This window comes from Equus przewalskii, chromosome 6 (genome assembly GCF_037783145.1).
Source record: "Equus przewalskii isolate Varuska chromosome 6, EquPr2, whole genome shotgun sequence".
In the NCBI taxonomy this organism is placed as follows: domain Eukaryota; kingdom Metazoa; phylum Chordata; class Mammalia; order Perissodactyla; family Equidae; genus Equus; species Equus przewalskii.
Genome location: NC_091836.1, coordinates 46,742,735 through 46,765,781, shown reverse-complemented (window position 1 = coordinate 46,765,781; position 23,047 = coordinate 46,742,735). Strand labels below are relative to the sequence as shown.

The window sequence follows — 23,047 nt, the reverse complement described above, 5'->3', positions numbered from 1 at the left end:
GAGATGTCCTGTTTGTACTCAGGAAGGGTGAAATCCCTTCCCCATCTGGAGGAGCTGAGACCCTCTGTTTGGGGATTGGTTTGGGAGCCAGGAAACACCCCTCTACCAGGTAGGATGGGGGTGAGAACAATGCTCTTTGTGAAGACCTGGGCCTGTGATGAGGATTTTCTAAAGCTTCCATGTGAGTGTGTGTGTCTGTCTCTCTGTGAGCCCCAGTTTGTAAGAAGTATTGGTGTGACAGCCTTGTGGTAGGTGCTTTGGTGAACAAAGCAGAGAAAATATCCCCTCTGCTTTAAAGCTGACATTTTAGGAGAGAAGAAAGAAGATATATAAGTCAAATTATACCATGTGTCTGATGATTGGCCCTCAAGAGTAGAGAAAAGTGGGAAGGAGTGCGGAGGGCCTGGGCTCTGTGTGTCTGTGGGAACGTTTGTGTGTCTGAGCCATTAACTCTGAGGGTTTGTGTCTGTGTGTGTCCTCCTACATGTGCCATGACAAAGTCTGTGTGATGTTGTAAGTCTGTCTGTGGAGCTATGTGTGTGTGTCCTTTGAAATCTGGAGTGGTTGGTTTTCCCATGTTCTTTTTCTTTTTAAGATTTTATTTTTCCTTTTTCTTCCCAAAGCCCCCCGGTACATAGTTGTGTATTTTCAGTTGTGAGTCCTTCTAGCTGTGGTATGTGGGATGCTGCCTCAGCGTCGCCTGATGTGTAGTGCCATGTCTGCGGCCAGGATTCGAACCGGGGAAACCCTGGGCTGCTGAAGCAGAGCACGCTAACTTAACCACTTGGCCACCAGGCCAGCCCCGGTTTTCCCATGTTCTTGCCTAACTGCCCTGGTAGCGCTTTTCTTACCACGGTGGGTGGAGCTGGTGAGAGCAGACATCTGTGTCTTCTCTCTGATCTGAGAGAGAAAGCCCTCAGTCCTTCACCTTCAAGAGTGACGTCAGCTGTGGGTTCTTCACTGATGCTTTATTTCAGGGTGAGGGAGTTGACTGAGGGAGTTTCTCCTAGTTTCCTGAGTGTTTTCCTTGTGAAGGGCTGTTGAACTTGGTCTAATGCTTGTTTGTCTCTATTGAGATGATCTGTAGTTTTTGACATTGATACCATTAATGGTTTCTTATGTTAATTCATTTTCACATATAAAACCAACATTTCTTTCCTGGGTTAAAGCCCACACGGTCGTGGTATTTAGGTCCTTTTATATATTGCTGGATTCAGTGCACTAGTGTTTTGTTGAGGATTTTTTTCACCTATATTAAAAAGAGGTATTTGTACTGTATTACAATGTATATAGTATAAAATTGTCTTCTGCCTCGTATACTATGTGTCTTTTTGTGTATATCTATATATATCGAGAGAGTATGTAGAATACAGTACATATATATTTATATATATGGCACATGTAGTATATAACCTGTATATAGTATGTGTCTTGTATAGAATAGTATTATACCTAATTAGTATATGTTATATATAAGTAGAATATATTACATGCAATTAACATGTATAATTAGTTTTATAGTGTATAGTGTAGTGTTATACTTTTACAGATGGTATTACAGTCTTATCAGTCTGTAGCATTGTGGGTATCATTACCGTGTCTGTTCAGAGTGACTCCAATAAGCCATCCTCATCCTCCCATAGGAACATAGGGGCACCTACCTCACTGTCTTGATACTCCAAAGCCTGTCCTTCTCCACTCTGTTTCTTTTCTCTCTTTCTGAGTGCAGCTGAGGTATCAGTATGTGTCTCAGAAATTGTAACTAATTTATCAGCCTGAGCGTTGAAGTGAGGCTCTGTGGTTTGATGTTTAGTACGTGCCGAGACATGTGTGACCTTCTTATGCATTTGAGTGATTATGAGCAAGATTATCCCAGAGCACTTTCTCTCAAAGGGTGACCTTGGATAAGGAGCTCATGTTGTTCTTGTTGCCAGGCAGCTGGACCATTGGCAATGACCTACATATCTGTAAAAATGTGAAGATGAGGTTGACTGTTGGCCAGGGCATCTCCCAGCATAACTGCCTGGAGTTTGACTAATCCTCCTGATTATTAGGTCCTGTCTTTGGTTAGGGACAGTAGCAGCAAGTCTCCAGCGTTCTTCATCGCACATGCTGGTGGGACAGCACCGTTGATGTGAAAATAGGTGCAGGATTTATTTTTACATGAACAGGAAAGCAAACCATGTTTTGTAATGTCAACCACTTAACGTTTGCATATCAAAGGGAAGAAAAAAAATATATGCTTTAAATTGCTTCTTCTATATAAATGCTGAAGACTTACAAGACATGAATTACACTGTTAGCTACATGAGCATGGGGAATCTAGATGCCAATGCTAGAATTCATGTCAGGAGCAGCCTTCAGGCATGCTTTTAAATCTCAGGCTCAGTTTTTGAAACTTGATGTTCACAATAAACGATTCATGATAATCAAAAAAATAAATGTGTATGAACCATATCTTATATTTAATAGTGTTGAATAACAAAAATTCAACCGAGAAGGTTTTAAAGATCTAATTGCTTTATTGAGCCATCACTTGGGCAGCATCCCTTCTATGAAGTAGAGAGGAGCTCCATATGACTCCAGAAAGGAAAAGCTTTTAAAGGCAGGACGAGGAAGTCATAGGTAGGAGAAAGGATTATTTTATGCATGGTTACCTCAGTTTGGGGACACAAGGGTCTTGTTAGGTGGATGACCTCATCTTCCTTTGGCGGATGGAGAGGCCCATGTAGCAGATTGCCTCATTGGTGCTGACCAGAAAATCCTAGACTGACCATTTAGACTACATTCCTAGGGAAGGTTGAAGCTTCTGGTTTGGTGATCTAAGCCTAGCAAAAGTGACTCTCTTTGGGGCCTTTGGTTTTCTTTTTCACAATTTCCTTCTTTTTGATCAGACTCTCAGCTTAACTGAGAGACATGATCAAAGTTTAAGGCATTAGCACCACTCTCAGCAGCCACTGCGGTGAAGTTCACTGTTTCTGTTGTTCCTTTAGGTGCTGTCCAGAGGTCATGATGTTTTTCCTTAACCCCTGTGACATTCATAGATCAAGGCTTCAGGTTTATGCTCTTTAAGTTGGTCATCTCTTGACTCCTTTTCTGAGGTTCCAGTCTTAGGGAGATCACTTGCTTGGTGGTTAGTGGCTACAAACATGCATTTAAAGCTTTTGAGAGAATACAGTGTACCAGAAAGTTTATTATGACTATAATAAGAGGATAGTTCTCAATATCTGGAGTGCACTTAGGAGCCATGGTCCCCAAGACCCAAACCAATCACAATCAAGTGAGTCAAAGAAAGACCCCATTGGAGGACTCACCTTTTTAAAAAGCTAAGTTGCTTGCTTAGTGATCCTCTATAATTGAGTTTCAACTTCCCCAGAAGTGTTAATTCAGGTGCAGCAGGTGGTGTTGGCACAGCACAGACACCTCCTTGCTCAGTTAAAAGACAATCAAGGGCTATCTTGCTACCAAGAACAACTTTGACCAGAGAGTCTAAGAATCTTTGTTGGGCAGCTCTTGTTTTACCAATGGATTTTGCAATATCTGCAAGAGCTAAGGAGAGGTTTTCTGATTATGTTCTCATTTTCCTTTTTTTACTCCTAACCAGGGAAGTATGGCCCCATCAAAGGATGTGAATGCCGGGTCCTGAATGCCTCCTGGTAGGTCCTTTCTAACTCAACAATGTAAATTCAGGGGAGTCAACCATATGATGTCTTAGTTCACTTATGAAAAGTTAGGGGCTCAGTTAGATAAGCTAAGAGGCATTGCCTAGTTATGCACCAGCCATCCAGGCATTCATAGACCCAAGGAGAATCATAACTACTAAAGACAGTGATAGATCCTGTAAGGGCACAAACCACTCCTCACTAAGGTGACATTTGCAGGGATTGTTGCATTTGCCCATTCAAGCCTGGAGTCAGTTAGATTGTCTCCTAGGCTGAAATAAAAAGTTGGTCTAAATTCCAGAGGTTACCCTTCTTAGCACTGTCCTGGGACATATGATTGATGGTGTTATCTTTCCAGGCCCTTTCCAGACTAATGGGAAGAAAGAAAAGAAGGAAGGACTTTATGTTTAGCTAAAGTATGAAGTCTTGATCTGGCATCTGAGGAGGAAGCAGTCTACCTCCATGTCACCTACTTCTCTCCCTTGTCAATCTGATGTGGAGATCTCCAGCATCTGGACAGGACCAGATGTCAGGTGGAGCCTTCTTCAGCTGGGAGGTGTATACCTAAGGTTCAAACTCCTGAAGCTAGGCTGTCATCTAGGTAGAGAGGAGGACCTGGTATAGTTTCTCCATGGAGATTTAAGGGCAGTCTTTATTCTTACCAATTCATTGTTATGATCTTAGTTATCAGAAATTTGTACTTATCAAAAAGTCCTGGGGGCCAGTCCCATGTCCTAGTCATTAAGTTTGGTATGCTCCACTTTGGTGGCCCAGGTTTGGTTCCTGGGTGCAGATTTATACCACTCATCAGAGGCCATGCTGTGGCAGTGACCCACATGCAAAATAGAGGAAGATTGGCACAGATCTTAGCTCAGGGCAAATCTTCCTCAGCAAAAAAACAGGGCATTTCCTTTAATCTCCTTGAAGATGAAGCAGAAACACTTTTGTAAAAGCATCAGATTGTAAGAATACCTCTGTATAAATGACAAAAGACTTTAAAATGCCCATAGTTAAAAATCTAACAAGAGTTCATTTTAATGGAATTAACTAGGAAAATTGGTTATTTTTTGTAACATACAACATTTTAAGATAGCTGGAATTTTGACTGATAGCATAATATCAGGGCATATCAGATTTCCAAGAATTTCACACAATTTCTGGAACACTTAGAGCACTTACCTATACAGACACAACATAAAGAAGACCTGGTATTACTTCTTATATGACAGTGCTTCCCATGTAATTTAACATATCAAGTATACCTAGTTAGTTTAACATCTCCCTTTTTATAAGGAGAGAGAGCAAAACTTTTGAGATGTTCCAGGGTCCCTCTGGAAAAACCCAAAGTTAGTTCAAAGTCAAAGAGTCTTCATTTAGAATTGGATTTTGGAGAAATTTGTCAGAAATACCAAAAGGTTTTAGATGCTTGCCTAAATGGGATCACTGATCATTATGAAACAGTACTTCATTATCTATTTGACCAAAGTGACGGCAAAAGATTTGAAAGGGAAATATAGAAGTTTACATAGTTGTGAGCAAAATTTAGCTCTTTTAATAGCGAGTACTGGGTTTAAGTAATCAACGACCTGGTGAAGACAACATGGAACGTAGGTGATTATTTTGACAAGACACAAGATCTTTTTTCTATAGGCAGATTACTTAAAAAGGTAAAGAAATAAACCTCTTATAGTCTCAGATTATCAAGAGCAGACCAATAGTTCAAGAAAACTTTGTGCTTTAAACAGAGAGAAAACAAAATACTAATTTTGTAGCAGGTTACTTTTATATTAAAACTCATTTACTTAATTAAATTTATTCCAATCTTAGCCAGCCATGACTACACGTAAAATTCCTTTTCCTTATTATTCTTAGTAGTTTTGGTTACATATATTAGAATTTTTAACCCTTTAAAGTTTTTGATTTCTATTGAAAACCAGGAAGCAAGCAATTATGAACTGTGTTACATTAGCATTCTGTGGATTGGCAGACTTATTATAAAAACTTTTTGTAATTTCCAGAAAATGTGCTTCCTCACAGTAAACTTTTCAACATGGCACAAGACATCTTGGATCTACTCATAGATCCAAATATCTTTAATTCATCTGTAGAAGGAAGCAAAAAGTAGATAAACCGATGTTCAGTAATTAATGTTTGACTATTTCCTCTTTTTTGGAAATGATCGGGAGATTCAGTGTATTTCACTTAACTCCTCATTTAATGACGCTGCAAAATGTTAGGGTTACAGGTTACCAGGAAGTTTGGGGAGACTATTTAAAATGTTCACCTCTGAACTTACCTTACTTGCATCTATTTAATTTGCTTGTTCTTAACAATGTTTAGATTACCCATTAAAACTTCGTTAGACGTTAGATAAAGTTAGCTGTTATCCCAAATGAATTTTTCTTGCTCACAAAGTTTGGAAGAGAGAACATGAGTTCATTTAGTTAATAAACCCAGGTGGAATAGAGTTATCTCTGCATTATATTCAGTGTTGATAACACTGAAGACAGGTCTGTTCTAATTAAATCAACAAACTTAAACTAGCTTTGATACCAAATAGTTTCCCATATCATGTGAACTTGAAAAGCATTTGGGATAGTTTCTATTATATTTTTGAGAATTTGATGAATACTAGGGACTTGTTTGTTTAAGCCAATTAAATAGAACTCTTCTACAAATTTATTTTAGTAATACCATCTGCAGGTGGAAGAGTACCACCTATCTACAACACACGCAGACAAATGCAAACAGAAACAGAGTTTTTATTGTGAAATTTTAGCCATGAGACAGGTACGATAATATGAAACTTACGAGTTACTAAGAATTTGGATCTAAGTTGTTTTTCTGGTAGATGGAATAAGTTAGGGTACCTGCTCAGATGGCTAAAACCTTTTGCCAATATCTGTGGAGAAGCGCTTAAAAAGGTTTTTATTTACGTAAGTTTCAAACGACCTTTCCCCCTTTCATTTTTCTTCTGATAAGAATGACCTCCCTGAAGTTCATACTTTAACATTTACATCTCAGAGGCACAGGGAAGGGATGTAAGTTCGTCCAAGGCCTTTGATTTCCTAAGGCAAATCATTTAGAACCACTTCGAGATGAATAGGGCAGGTGTGGGGATTGGTAGAAGGAATTTTGACTGCCTCTAGAGCTGCATTTGCAGTTTTGCAAGAATTTGTGATATAAGGACAGTTGCTCTCAATTCCTCAAAGAATGGAGTTGTGGCCTGGATGATAAAGGACTGACACACCCATCCACCAATGGTGGAATACTTTCCTTTCCATCTGGGTACATGTAGCTTAGAGGAGAAGGGGAAAAAATGTTTTTCCTATCAAGCACTGAATATCAGCTTCCAACGTGGCCAAATTTCTGGTTAGAAAATTATTAAAGTCTTTCAAATATCTTGTCAGATTTCAGCCAGGACAGGCCAGGACAAGCAGTGGATACTTCTGGCAATATCGAACAACCTCTTGGATTCAGGAGGTGGCCCCAAGGAGGATACAAAACATATTATCTTCACAAGATCCAGAGTCCCTCTCTTAGATAGCCAGAATAAAGAACAGGCAATTTATCTGTCCCAGGCAGGCAGAAAGCAAGCCAGGTTTTTAGGACATAAAAGAAGACAGGCAAGAAGCTATCTTTGGGAGAGAAAGGATGAGTAGCCAATTGGTCTGGATGTGGAAAGGAAAGAACAGCATGACATTTTCTTTCCCTCTCTCAGCTGGGACCTGCAGACAGTGATCTGGCAGAGCCAGCTCTGTAAGAATTCTCACCCACAGGTGGTTTTTGCCAGATTTTCCTGGGCCTCATCTGCGGGCTCCAGGTGGGGTTTTAGTAGACACTGTAAACTCTGGTATATACCAGAATTTGGCAATGTTTTTCATTAATTTTAATTGTAGTTTCTGCTGGCTCTTTAAGGAAATAACATAGTAGTTTACCAAAAAAAATCCCTTGGAGTCCTGTCAAGTTTGAGCGGGGCCTCTATGGGGCCCCTCCTTTGAGGGTACGTATGGGGGTGTCTCTAAGGCCATTAACTTGGTGAGTTTTTGTTTACGGTTGTGTAGTCTTGTTCCAGGTATGTCATATCTTTAATTTTTCATTAGCTTTTTACAATGAAACTTTCAGTGAAGCTGTTTTTGGAATTTTTTGTTTTTAAGTGCATTTCTTAAATGATCTTATCTGGTTTGAACGTTCCTCAAAATAGCCATTGTTATTTCCCTGAGAGCTGACAGCAGTTTGGCAGGACCCTTAGCTGCAGTGGAGCTTCACCCACATTTCTGTTCAAGCTGATCTAGCTGCACATGGGGTGCAGCTCGCACTTCTACTCAGCCTTATTTTGGGGCCCCCAATGTGATGGTTACCGAGCCAAGCTCTCAGGACACAAAAAATCTTAGTAAGATTTTGCTTTTTTTTTTGTAGAGATTTATGCCTTCTGAGACCATAGTTCTTAGAAAAAAAGCAGTTGTGCCCAAAGGTGGTGTACTTAACTGTTTAGATTTTAAGGATTCTATTTCTTTCAGCTAAGCCTTTGGACCTCTTGGAGACAAACTTATAATCAATGGGATGGTCCACTGGGTGGGAGATTGTGTGATTTCACAGTGGCCCTCATTGCATGGAAATTTTCCTGAGGTTGGCAGGTGACCTAGTGTCAATCTAACCCAATCCTTGACCAAGTTATCCTAACCTGGGAGCCTTTGATTTAGGTGGTGAGCACTCCAGTAGCCTTTAAATGCCCCACCCACGCCTACCACTTTTGCAGCTTTTTGGTCTGTGAGATCCTCTTTAGCGATAGCCTTTATTTATGTAAAACAAGAAAAACAAACATGTACACCTTAACACACCAGCAGTAACCAAAAGATGTTACAGTGACTGCCCAGGAAAAGGCCCTGTACCCATCGTCAATTCCCAACATGGAACCTCGGAGTGGGGAATGGATTGAACCAATGAACCTCAACCAATAGGGACTGCAGACTGATGCCACACAGATGGGAAACTGCAGCTCCCACCAGCAGTTCCCAACTTGGAATCTGAGGACAGAATCAAGAACTGGGGCCTCCAACCAAGTACAGTTGTGGTCTGAACCACCAGCAGTTCCCGACACAAACGTAGTGATTCTAGACAACTGCAGGAAATGACTGGGAAGCCAGTTAGATTGGGAGGTTATGGCAAGACAGTGGAGCTCAGAAGCAAGAAGGAACTTATCCACAATCCTCAGAAATGGCGAGAAAGACAGATAACTCAAAGAGGGTTCGTAGTTACCTCATCTGTGTTTCTCATTATCCCTAAATGCTGTCAGAAGTTCACTTTGGATCCCGTTGCTGCACCAAATCTGTGAAATAAAAAATATTCAACTGAGTAAATTTTAATAATCCAATTGGATCTCTTGGACAATTAGGCAACATCCCATCCAGCAAGTCAAGAGGAGCTCCAAAGGGCTATAGAAAAGGAAAGTTTTAAAACAGGATAGGGAAGTCATAAACAGAAAAAAGGATCACTTTAGGTGAGGTTACCTCCCTTTGGGGACAATAGGGATTAATAGGTGGATTATCTCATCTTCCTTTGGGGGATGGAGGAGCCCATGTGGCAGATTGCCTCATTGGTGCTGACCAGAAACTCCCAGGATGACCAGTTGAGATTGCAGTCCTGGGGAAGGTGGAAACTGCAGGTAGGTGAGATCTTAAGCCCTGGTTTCGGGACGTGGTACTAGCAAAAGTGGCTCCATTTGGGGCCTGTGGGTTGTTTTTTAACAATAGTTCATAACCAAGTGGCTGATTTATTGTTAATGTGAAGCCACAGCTCTATGTATTAATCACCTAAACAATAATTTTTTGACGTGTGTAATACATTTTTTAAAACCATAAAAAATTAACTTTCTCAGTTCTGTTTCTCTGTACAATGACAAGTGATATTACAGCTTGTGGTACCATTGTATATCAATCTGGAGAGGGTTTGCTGATATGGGCAGACTCATAAATGCACTAGGGGGTATAATAATATGAGGAGCTCCACTGACCCACTCCCCAGTGAAACTGGTGGAAATTATTTTAAAACAACCGTGTGAAGCCTCTGGAAATTGTTCTAAAAGTAAACAGCAAGCGAGGAACATCTATTCAAGAAAATCAATGGAAATTCTGTGAGAAAGGGGAGAGTGTGTGGGGTTTGAACCATGTCCACTCCCTCCCTCCTCTCAGCTCAGCAAGTGAGCCCTCCTTTCCACAGCGCTGCCCCCCGAACCAGAAGACAAGGTTCTCCTTCCCTAAGCTTCCAGAAGGGGGGCTTTTTCCCAGGAGGAGCAGGACTTCAACATTACCCATCCTGCCCACAGCTACCTGTTGCTGAATTTAAGTCCTTTGTTGGTTCATGTGAAATGTGGGGACCCCTTCTTGCCCCAGCCCCTCCTCATGGTACAAAGGCTCTGCTGTGCTCATGCTGTGCTGAGAATGCTGGGCACTGACCACTCTTTCCCCAGCTCATGAGGTGGCTGTAATGTGGGACAATCAAGACAACTCTGGCTGTTGTCTCTCCACTGCACTGATCACTCAGCCCCTAGAATGGCATTGTCACCCAGAGAGGCTTCCTGATGTCTCCACTATAGCTCCAGAGTCCTGGCACAGAGATTTTACCTGAACCTGGGGAAAAGCCAGCCATAAAACACAAAGCTCTTAATTCCTTCCCAAGTGAATTAACTTGGCCAGCAAAACATTGTGAAAATTCAAGTCAGAGGACACTCTCAAGAAAGTGGAGAATGAGGTGAAATTAGTGGGTTTCTGTATTTTAATGAAGACACAGCTTAGACTGTAGGCTGACTAGTTTTCTGGAAAGAACCAGGGAATTAGACTGCTGAGAGGAGGCTTCCAAGGGTCAGAACAAATATCAGTGACATCAGAAAGTATTTCTTCAAAGAAGCCAGAATTTCACTAGACAATTTGGTAGAGCAAGTTATGCCCCCAGGACATTGGTGAAAACACTAGAGCAAGCAGCCAGCAGTTGATCTAGTTTAACCACTGGGTGTGTCCACGAAAGAGGAAGACAGCCCTCCAATGCCACCGTCTAATGACAGACACACCCAAAGCCATGCCGATTCTAGGAGCTACATCAGAGTTTTCACTCTGTGTGGAGGACACAGACTTAAATAATCCACCTAGTCAACTGAACAAATAAAGCCAATAATAAAAAGTCCCAGTAGGAAGGGGACCTGTACCCAGAGTTGCTACAATTTATGACCAAAAATGTCTGGATTGCATCAAAAATGCGAGACATGCAAATATATGGGAAATTAGGGACTATACATTGGGGAAAAAACAGCAATTGAAAAAATTACCCAACTCTTACAGGAAAACCCAGTAAAATTAACAAGTGACATCTCAGCAGGTAAAAGGGAGGCAAGAAGGCAGATGGATAACATATGCAAAATGCACAAAGAAAAAACCTGTCAACCAAGAATCCTATATTCACCAAAACTACCTTGTAATATATAAAGATGAATTAAAAACCTTTCCAGAGTAAGAAAACCTGAAAAAATTGTCCATAGACAACTGCCTTATGATATTAATGAAAGAGTTCTTTAGGTTGAAAGCAAGTGACTCAGGATGCTATCTGATATCGACATAAAGAAACGAAAACAGGGGCCTGCCGGGTGGCGCAGCAGTTAAGTGTGCACATTCCACTTTGGCGACCCGGGGTTCACGGGTTTGGATCCCGGATGCAGACATGGCACCGCTTGGCAAGCCATGCTGTGGTAGGCGTCCCACATATAAAGTAGAGGAAGATGGGCACGGATGTTAGCCCAGGGCCAGTCCTCCTCAGCAAAAAGAGGAGGATTGACAGCAGTTAGCTCAGGGCTAATCTTCCTCAAAAAAAAAAAAAAGTGTAGCAATATATTATTGGTTATATCATTAATAGGTATAAACTATATAACAACAATAATACCACAAAAATGGCAAAAGAGAATAGAGCTATATATGAGTAAAGATTGTATCACTGGAATTGAAATAGTAGAAATCTGAAGCTCCTTGTAAATTAAGAAGTATTTGTCAAGTAGTAGAGCAACCCCTAAAAAAAAGACCTTCAAAATTATAGTGAAGTCATTTAAAAATTAAAATGCTACATTAGAAAACATTCAGTGAGTGCAATAGAAAACCATAAAGGAGGAGAAGAGAGACCAAAACCTACATGAAAATTGTAGAAAAAGAAAGTAAAATGACAGGTGTAATTGCAACTATGTCAGTAATAATAAAGGTGAATGGATTACATTTTCCAAACAGAAGAGAGAGATTCTCACCTCAGATTAAACAAACCGTGATTTAAATATGCTAAGTATAGGAAGCACACTGTAGATTCAAAGATACAGATTGAAAGTAAAAAGCTAGCAAAAATATACATGTGAAAATAGCCCTCCCAAGACAGCTGGAGAGATGATACAAATATCTAGCAAAATAGACTATAAAACAAAATATATTATTAGAGATAATGAGGAACATTATATCATACCTAAAGGGTCAGAGTTTGTGGCCTGCATCTAACAAGGTACAAAGAAATAAATGTATAGCCATTAATGCCTATACTAACAAAGAAGAGAGATCTTGAATCAATAACGTAACCTTTCACCTTAACAAACTTGAAAAGTTGAGGAACCAAACCCAAAGCAAGTAGAAAAAGAAATAAAAATTAGAGCAGAAATTAAGGAAATGAGGAATACAAAAAGCCACAGAGGAAATCAGTGAGACCCATAGTGGGATCTACAGAAAGATGAACAAATTTATCAACTAGATTGAATTAGAGAAAGAGAGGAAGATTCAAATTCATACAATCAGAAAGAAAGAGGGATATTACTACTGACATTACAGAAACAAGATTATAAAAGAAATCCATCAACAATTGTATGGCAACAAATTAGATAACTGAGATGAAATGGACAAATCCCTTGAAAGACAAAAACTACTGAATCTAAATCAAGACTAAGTGGAAAATCTGAATAGAACTGTAAAAAGCGAAGGGGTTGAATTAGTAAACAACCAGCCACCCACATAGTAAGCCTAGGCCCAGATGGCTTCAACACAGAATTCTCCGAACATTCCAAGATTATTTAGTACCAGCTCTTCACACACTCCTTAAAATTAGAATGGAGAGAATAGTTTGCACTCATTTTGTGAGGCCAGTACAACAAATACCAGCAAACTCAATCCAGCAGCATATAAAAGAATTATATACCATGACCAAGTGGGATTTATTCCAGGGATGGAAGTTGGGTTAACATCTCAAAATCCATTTATATAATAAAGAATATCAATAGAATAAAAAGGAAAAGTGGCAGATCATTTCAAAAGACTCAGGGAAAATAGTGGACAAAATCCAGTACCCTTCCATGATTAAAGCACTCAGATTACCAGGACTAGAAGGAAATATGTTAACATCATAATGAGCGTCTATGGAAAAGCTACAGCTAATATAGTATTTAATTGTGAAAAACTGGATGCTTTCCCCTTGACGATAAGGCAGCAAAGGAGGATGTCTGCTCTTGCCACTTCTATTCTAGAATATACTGGAGATTTTAGCCAGAATCATTATGCAAGACAAGGAAATGAAATACATAGAGATTGCTTACCAAGATGTAAAACTATCCCTATTTTAGCTGAGACATCTTGTTTTTACAAAACTGAAAGGAATCCAGTAAGAAAATTATTAGAACTGATAATTAAGGTCAGCAACATGATAAGATTCAAGATCAAAATATAAAAATCAATAGCATTTCTGTACACTTGCATTGAACAACCTGATAATGAAATTAAGAAATGTATTGACAAAATCAAAATGAATAAAATACTTAGGAATAAATTTAGCAAAAGAAGTACAAAATGAATACTCAGAAAACTGCCAGATGTCAAGAGAAATTAAAAATGTATAAATAAATGGGAAAACATCTCAATTTCATGAATCAGGCAATTTAACATAGGTGAAATGCCACTGTTCTCCACATGATCTGAAATTCAGCACGTGCCTGTCATGATCCCAGCTTATTCCTTTATACAAATTTGTCAGCTCTCATAAAGTTACATGGAATGCCAAGGGAATCAGATTAGACAAAGCAATCTTGAAAAAGAAAAAAAGTGGTAGGAGTAACATGTCCTGGTTTCACACCATGTTATATGCAAGAGTAAGAGTGTGGTACTAACATGAGGATAGACATACAGATCTATGGGATAGATTGAGTTCTGAGAAATAAACCCATGTGTCTGTGGTCAACTGATATTTGAAAAAGATGCCAAGAATTAGGCAAGAATATTCTTGCATAAATTTGTGCTGGGCCAAGTGGATAGCCATATGCAAAAGAAAGAGGTTTCATCTTTATATGACACCACATACAATAATTTGCCAGAAAGGATAAAGACCTACAGATAAGAGTAAATGATAACACACTTAGATAAAATGTAGGAGTAAATTCCTGACCTTAGATTTGGCAAAGAGTTAGTAGATAGTACAGCAAGAACAAAAACAAAAACAAAAATAGGTAATTTGGACATCATCATTAATGAGTTTTGTGCCTCAAAGGACACTGTCAAGAGAGTGAAAACACCCTTTGGAATTCTTGTGCACTGCCACTGGGAACATAAAATTATGTTGATGGTAAGAAATACAGCTTGGCAGTTCTTCCAAAAATTGCAAACTGAGTTACCATCTGAACTAGCAGTTCTACTTCTAGGACTTGAAGGAAAATTGAAAGCAGGGTCTTAAACAGATATACGTCCACTCATGTTTATATTCGCATTATTCACATTAGCCAAAAGGTAGAAGTCACTCAAGTGCCAATCAGCAGATGAATGGATCGAAAAAGTTGGCACATATGTACAATGGCATTTTATTCACCTTGAAAAAGAAAGCAGATTCTGACATGTGCTACAGCTGAACTATACACTTAAAAAATGGTGAAAATGTAAATTTTATGGTATGTGTATATTACCACAATTAAAAGTAAAATATTTAAGGCAAGAGTGAAAACAACCCTCAGGATGAAAGAAAATTTCACAAATCATATATCTGATAAGAAACTGGTATTGAAAATATCTAAAGATCTCTTAAAACTTAATTATAAAAAGTCAAATAACTCAATTTGAATATGGCAAAGGATCTGAATACACTGTTTTCTAAAGAAGATAGACAAATGGTCAAGAGCATATGAAAAGATGCTGGACATCCTTAGTCATCAAGGAAATGCAAATCAAAACCCCAGTGAGATAGCACTTCACAACCACTGGGATGGCTAGAGTCAAGAAGTGAGTTAAGAACAAGTTTTGTTGAGGGTATATTTAGAAATTTGAACTCTCACACGTGGGTGGTGTGAATATAAAATGTCACTGTGGGAAAAGGTCTGGGATTTCTTCAGATATAAAACTTAACATTACCATATGACCCATCATTCTTAGGTTCTTAGTTACTTTGGTGAGAATGCTTCATTCTGTCTTAGCAAATTTCAAGCATGAATATTATATACATATATCAAATCATCACGTTGTAATCTTTAAATACAGACAATTATACCTCAATAAAGCTGGGGGACGAGGGGGGGAAGAATTTTCAGGTGCATCCCATGCTTACATAAGGACTTATTGTTTTTCTTATAGCAGTGAAAATAAAGATCAGTTTCCTCAGATCCAGATATTATAGTGGTTAACAAATTTTAAAGCTCTCTAGTGACATGGGCTAAAAGTGATCTGAGATAAATTTCCTTCCGAAATAATATGTACACCTTAGACTTTAATGAGCACATGTGACACCCTGTGATCAGACTGAGAAGAGTCCTTGCTCCCAGGCTATGGCTGTGGGACTCAAACTTCCCGTCAGAGCCAAGAGCTCTGGGATTCTTTATGTTGAGTACCACATGAGTGGGGTGGGGAGGGATGGGCAGAAGGCTCATCGCTAGCAAGGATCACAGATTAAAATGGAGCCTGACTCTTTATTATAGATAGTGAGGTCACAGTTAAGTGTCTGCATTTCTAAATAAGGGTCACAGTTCCATGATTGGCCTCACAGCCTGTGGCAAGCCCTTGACCCCTAGAGGACGCCATTCCCTCTTGCTCCAGTGTGGCCTGGCCTGGACCATCCTCTTGTCTGTACTTGCTCCATTTGGAAACAGGAGTTCCCAGTGCACACCAGTGCCCACTGTTCACAAAGAGCTGGGTGAAAGCAACAGAGGCAGCCCCAGGCCAGAAAATGGCCTGTTTAAGTGCAAATGTGCCAGGTGAGTCAGGTTCCAGCCACCTGCCTAGGCTGGTTCTCTGAGCCACACAGCCCTCCACCAGCTTTTACTGGGGGTGAGGGCCAGGGCCTTCTGGACTGTCCAGTCAGGGGAGCTGCTGGGGCAGGTAGGTGGGGTGATGCAGGGCCCCAAAGGGGACGTCCCTTCATGCACCTGCCAAGCTTTGGATTGGTTGTCACCTGCTGTTAACAACCTCTGGTGGCTCTGCCGCAGCCTGTCATCCTGTGGCTGTGGGGGTTACAGGAAGGAATCAGGGTGACTTGGGAGACCTAGAAATGATGAGTGTGCTGGAGCCAGGGAGGAGGGTCTGGTCAGAACGGGCCCTGGTGGGACAGGCCTCCCTGCGGTCGCCTCCAGCGTCTGCGGATCTGGGTCTGCAGGTGGCGCTACTCAGACCTCAGTCCCCTCGGGCTGTAGCATCGGATCTGCGCCTACAGCCAGCGTTCCCAGGCGTCCTCTCGTCACTGCACATGGTGACTCGGCCCCGGGGCCTCTCTGGGCAGCTCTGCACCCGCAGCCGCACATCTCCTCAGATAGTGGGGTGACCACGGGGAGACTCATCAGGACACTCGGGGCTTGGTCTCGAGTTCCTGCGTGGGAGGAGCTGCACTCTGTGCGATCCTCAGTGCCTCCTTTTTCCCCAGGAGGCGCCCAGTTTTTCCTGAGTTTTCCAAATATTTGGGGAGCAGGGTCTCAAATCCACAGCCCTGTCCCTCCAGACTAGCTCTTCCAGGGCTGCCAGTCAGTCTCAATTTTCACATCGCTCCTTGTGTTCCCAAAGCCACCTGCCCCTCGGATTCGCAGCATCCTTATCAACTATTCGCCCTCCGTGGTGCATCAAACAGACTCGTGTTTTAGCTGTTTATTGTTATTCCCCAGAGCCATGGATGCCCCTTTCTTAAAGATGGTATTTGTCTGTGGATATTTTACATGAGAGGAAAGCAGAGAATAACCACCTGGAACTACAATGCATGAAATCCTTGTCTCTCCCTCAGGGTCCTTCTGGGCACAGACATGCAGTTGTCACTCCTTTGGGTGGAGCTTCCTCTTGAGAAACTTTCCTGGGTGAGCTGTCCTGTCAGCACCGCCCCTCTTTAGGTTTGTGACCTAGAAAAGATTCACTAACTCGTCTGTCTCCATTTTTCAATAACCGTAGATATATTTAATCAATAAACCTTGGAAGACAATATAAAATAGTTAAAAACAGACAAAAAAGAGCTGAATTTCAGAAAAAATAAAACATTTTCTTATTACATTCCATTTGTTGAGAATTCTCATTTCACTCTTTCTTCCCCTGAACGTGTGTAGTAAGTTTCTGAGGTCTGTTCTTTACTTTTGGATATTATTAAATGAAATTCTGGGACATAGACATGCAGACCCCAAGTGTTCAAGTGTGATTTCTTGCCATGGGATAATAATTAACTTTTTTTCCTGAAAGGAATAGATTTTTACAGTTTTTTAGTTGAACTAGTAAAACTGCGTTATAGTCTCTTCCTTGTTTTCCACATAAAGACTGAGTTTAAGTGATTTTGCTGGATTATTCAAAAACTGGGTTTGTGTCATTTGAAATAACAGTGATTTTTGCAACATCCGAAGCATCTCCAGGTGGAGCAGAGGCCCACATTCTAAGACCCAAGCTAAGGCCCCCTTGAGCCTGCAGAGGGAAGGCCTTGCAGGTCCAGCTGTCCTTCCTGGGGAGCCTCCCATGCAGGTGTCCTACTGCTCACACCCCCATGGAAGGAGCCTTGATCCTGAGAGGAGCTGCAGAGCCCTGGAAAGCTGGGGGTGCATGTGCTCCTGGGGTGGGGAGTGACGCCCTTTCTGAGGCTGTGGTTGTGGTTCTTAGGCCTGGACATTTTAATGTTATGTTTGAGTTTTGCACTCACACTTTAGGTGCACTGAGAGTATAATTTGTGCACAGTGAGAAAGTCTGTGAAGATCATGTGTTCTGTGGATAAAGGTTTATGAATTTGGAGTTCATGTGGGTCAGAAGCTTAAACTGAATCCGGCTGAGAGTTTTCTCACTGAGAAAACCTGGGGGAGGCAGTGCTTCCATGCTCACAGGAGAGGGAGGGTGTGTGGGGCTCCCAGAGTTCACTCCTGTGGCTGCTCAGGGGTCCCTACCCTCCTTCACTAGGCCAAAGCACTGTAGGGGTGACATCTCAGCTGGGACCCCACATCTGGGAACATGGTCACTTTCTGAACGTGGGTTTTCCTTCTGAACTATAGAGAAGCAGACTGCTTCTATGAGCTGATTCGAATATTCATGTTTCTGTCCTTAGATTCCTTTATCCATTGAAGGTTGCAGCCCTTTGATTCTAGTCTCCATTAGCGGTGGGGAATTAAAATGTAAGTTGATTGTGAGATAGGATATGAGTAAGGCAAGAACATTGTGGAGCCAAATAGAGTTTTTGTTTCATTTAGACAAGAGAACCTCGTGATATGAGATGGGTGTACTTAAGTTCTCAGGTGCGTTTTCCATTTTTATGTCAGTTTTTGTGTGTCCATGTTCTGAGGGAACTTTGGCATTTAAAAGGGTATACTATTCCTAAGGCAAATGAATTCCTATTTTAATGGATGTGAGGAAAACACTTGAATTTCTATTTGCATTGATATGAGGAAACACATAAAGCTTAACACATAAAGTAAAACACATAAAGTAAATCTTTGAAATTCCAAGTTTATTGCAGGGCTTAATTGCAAACCCCTAGTGTACTCCTTCCTGAAAATATCTCCAGTATGAAATAGAGTGGAGGGACAAACGATAATGCCCTTTCTCCTTTTTGTTAGACAGGAATTTGTAAGTTGTTTATGGTTTACTGTTTTATGTTTATTAGTGTTTAAAGGATTAAATCTTGTCATGGTTTCCTATGAAGAAATGTTAAAGTTAAATTAATTTTAAAATCCAAAAAGTTAATTAAAAATAATCATCAAGCATAGGAAAATATGGTGTTGTCGATGAAAATAATCCATAACCAATCTATAAATGAAAATTTGGGAGAGTTTATTCTGAGCTAAAGTCTGAGGACCATGGCCCGGGGCCTTTCTTCCCAAAGGAAGAAAGGGCACCAAAGAAGTGAGGTGTACAGAGTGGTTATATACCCCCATACAGGACATTTCACATATGATTGAAATGTCCCTCCCACAATAGTCAGGAGACTGCTCTGTCAGCACAGCGCTTGATGGACACAGCCCGTAGTGGGTCTGTGCAGCAGGAAGCAAGTCTGTTGTCTCGAGCTGGGTGGTCACAGGTGAGTGCAGCAATCAGTTCCTAGCCTAAGGAAAGATGCTTAATCCTTAAGGGAATGCCAACGTTGGGAGGGGGAGGGAAGTTGCACCTTTATCTCGAGGGCCTTTGTTCTTGCCATAGGGAATGTCTAAAGCAGATATACAATGCATGCTCAAGGGCCGTGGTCAGGCCCTTTTGGAAAGACAAGGTCAGGCCGAATTAGGTTTACACAAAATGGTTTCCTTATATACTCCAATACATCCTATTACTTGCCATTTTTATTTGTCAGTGTATATAAATTCCTCTCTTTATTTTAAATAAATAATGCATGGGAAGGTTAAAAATTTTCCTAAGAAAGGAAACTCCCTTAAGGAGACTCCCCGCCTGCTCGTCCTGCCCCGCTCCTCTGCTCTGACTCCAGCCTCCCTCACATGGCCAGTTTTGATCACTGCTTCACCATCCTGTTAGTGTTTCTTTATAAAAATGCAAGCCAGGGGGAATGCCTGTTTTTCTCACCCATGTTTGTTCTTTAATGAGTGGCCAGGGTCCACGTATTTGATATTTGACTTCTGACAATTTAAGCCTCGCCCTCCCTTTCCCCTGGGCCTTCTTCCCTGGACAGGTTGATGAGAAAGCCTGGAGGCTCCTGCACTGTGGGCTGCTGCTTGCGGGGCAGCTCCTCCTGGGCGCTGTGCTGCCTTGTGTTTCATTGTGGACCCCACCAAGCCTGGGTTCTACATACAGAGGACTCCAAGGTGGCAGTTTTGGTAATTCCTCGTCCCTCAAGAGCAGGAGTCTGGAAATGAGGCCCTCCTCAATGTGGCCCTCAGTCAGTGTCTTGGAATCTATCTGTGTTTAGAGTGAATGTGAGACTAAGGTTGGGGTTGCCTTGATATTTGGGGCACTAGGATTATGAGGAGGATTATACCCTGTCAATGAGCTGAGCCCATCAATGGTCACTCCTTACAAACCAATTATTTCAAAGAAAAAGAGAAGAGAGGAAAATGCAGCCAGTAGGTGATGAGATCACAGAGGGCTCACCAGGACCGCTAGGTAACTCTGCGGCTGCTGCCCCTGTGTCTTTTGCAACAAAGATCCTGACGCTCTGGGTTATAGTGAGCAACACCACAGTCTGAGTTTGTCACAGCAAAGGGATTAGTTTGAACCCAACTTAGGCCTGGGTCCTTACACTCTATAAACCAACCAGTTGTCATGGAGGAGGCCTCTGACCCTGATGGCAGTGATGTGAGGCTCTCAGAGGAGGGGCTAAAGTTGTCCGTAGGCCTCTTATGGAAAAAAGTGCTCTAGACCCCACGCTATATGCCATTAGAGCTGCTTTGTCATCTCATACTGAGATCTCTTGAAAACAGAGGCTCTCACAGCACTGAGCATGTGATGCTCTACCAGGGTACTTATGCCTTTGGCCTTGGAAACAGCACCCTGTCCGCTCAGCCCAGCTACTGACCCTACTTGTGATATGATGGAGCCTAACCTTGGCCCTGCAGCGTATGCCACCTGCAGGAGGGGATGGTGTTTCTTCAGTTCCTTGAAAGATGCCAGGGTGCTGAAGGAGGTCACCCCTCTCCCAGACACCTTGGTTCCCTGGGTAGTTCCTTGGGATTAACTGAACATACAGCACTGGGGAGTGCATGGACTTCGAGGACAATACGTATTTGTGCATAATGGAGCTCAGTAGAGTGCTGCTGCTCTTCATCCCTTAACTGGGACATCCGTGATGAAACACCAAACCAAAGGAACATTAGAGCTAACAAACATCAGGCAGTCATCTTACCACTGGCCAGAAATTGGGCTCATCTACATATGCTCACAAACTCTTGGATGATTGCCTAAGAGGCGCCCCTTTGTGGTAAAAGAACTCTAGGAATCTCTTGACTCAGAGATACTCAAAATAGAAATCAAGGTAATACTTGTCTGTACATTACTAGGTCTACAATACAAGGACCCACTAGGATACTTGTTATCCACCTTGGAGTTCTGACACGACTGATAGTGACCATGGCGCTTCTCAGAGGATACAGAACTGTGCTCTCCAACAAGGCATTTGATGGAAGTTTCGCCTCCCTTAAGGGTCTCAGTCTCACAGAGCAGCATAACTGGCTTATTGAGATCAGTTGAAATTAGTTGAATCAAAGATGTCCTGTTTCAGTCATCAGGGGTGAATTGTAATGAGTCTGTCTGGCATCTTTTTTTTTGAAAGACTTCAGTATTTTTTAGAACACTTTCAGGTTTACAGAAAAATTGATCAGAATTTACATACTTTCCACTTGACCCTTTTCTCTGCATCCACACAGTTTGCACTACTTTTCATGTTTTGTATTACTGTAGTACATTTGTTACAATTTCTGACCCATATTGGTGCATTAGAGTGCACAGTGTATATTAGCAATGACTCTGTGTGTTACACACTGCATGAGTTTTGGCAAATGTGTAATGACATGGATCCATCATTTCTGTATCATGGAGTGTAGTTTCACTTCCCTAAAACTCCCCTGTGCTCCACCTATTGACTCATGCCTCCCTCCAACCCCCAAATCCTTCACAACCAAAGATCTTTCTACTGGCTCATGATTTGTCTTTTCCAGAATGTCATGTACTTGGAATCATATACTACATAGTCTTGTCACATTGGCTTCTTTACTTAGGAATATACTTTTTAGGTTCTCCATGTGTTTTCATGGCTTGATACCTCATTTCTTTTATCACTAAACAGTATTTCACTGTATGGATACACCACTGATTATCTATTCAACACTTGAAGGACACCTTCTTTAAAACTCTAACTCTTGCCAATTGTGAATAAAGCACCTATAAGCATTCAAATGTAGCTTTTGTGTGAACATAAGGTTTCAGTTCATTTGGAAAAATACCAAGGTGCCTTATTGGTGGATGTTATTCCATGTAGCAACAGTGTAGTTTGTTTTCAAAGAAAGTTCCTGTCTTCCATTGTAGGCACAAAAAATTCCATTCCCGCCAACAGTGAATGAGGATTACCTGTAGCTTTGCATCTTCAACGATATTTAGTGTTCTGACTGTTTTGAGTTTTCCACATTTAATAAGTGTTTGATGTTACCTCATTGTTTTATTTGCAATTTCCTAATGACTTTTCATGTGAAGCATGTTTGTATATTGCTTATTTCCTATCTATATATCTTATTCAATGATCTGTCTTTTCACATCTTTTGCCCGTTTTTTAGTTGGGTTGTTTGTCTTCTGACTGTTGAGTTTTAAGAGTTCTTTGGATATTTCTGATACCACTCATTTATCAGATAAGTGTTTTACAAAGATTTTCTCTTACTCTGTAAATTGTGTTTTTATTCTCTTACTGTCTTTCTCAGAGTAGGAGATTTTCATTTTAAGGAAGTACAATTTTGTTTCTTTTCTTTTCTGGACCTTGCTTTTTGGCTTGTGTCTAAAAATTCATCCAATCCCAAGATTAGTTAGTTTTTCTCCTATGTGATATTCTAGGAGTTTATTCCTTTGTAATTTTACATTTAGATCTGTGATGCGTTTTGACTTAATTTTTGTAAAAGGTGTAAGTTCTCTGTCTACATTCATTTTATGTGTGTGTTTGCATGTGGGTATCCATTATTTCCACCACTGTTTGTCTAAAAGACTTACTTTTTCATCTGAATTGCTTTTCTTTCTTTGTCAAAGATCAGTTGACTATATTTGTGTGGGTCTATAAGGAAAGCCGTTGACTCATATATCTTTCAACCTTGTTATACTCTCTTATTAATTCCAGGAGTTACTTCTCTTGTTATGAATTCTTTCTGAGGTTTCACGGACACAATTGTGCCATATAGAACAAATGTTATCCATTTAGCTGCAGAATTCATAAAGGTGTTCCTTCTCAAGTAGTGAGAGTCCTATTACTAGTTTGGT

The 23,047-nt window shown here is 40.9% G+C and overlaps 1 protein-coding gene across 12 annotated transcripts in view; it reads left to right on the top strand.

The window, feature by feature from the left end:
- Positions 1-23,047, top strand: part of LOC103545474 (zinc finger protein 709-like) — a 78,655-nt gene that overhangs the window by 11,500 nt on the left and 44,108 nt on the right. For 3 of the 12 annotated variants that reach the window (XM_070625360.1, XM_070625361.1, XM_070625362.1), the window contains exon 2: positions 2-109. The exons of 6 other annotated variants lie outside the window; for them this stretch is intronic. Coding sequence is in view for 2 of the 6 variants with exons in the window: in XM_070625358.1 (XP_070481459.1) it covers positions 3,633-3,656 (24 nt within the window). In the remaining 4 variants the exon portion in view is untranslated. Of the gene's footprint in view, position 1; positions 110-3,604; positions 3,657-23,047 lie in introns of all 12 variants that reach the window. 3 more of the 12 variants (XM_070625357.1, XM_070625364.1, XM_070625358.1) reach the window with 2 other exon arrangements.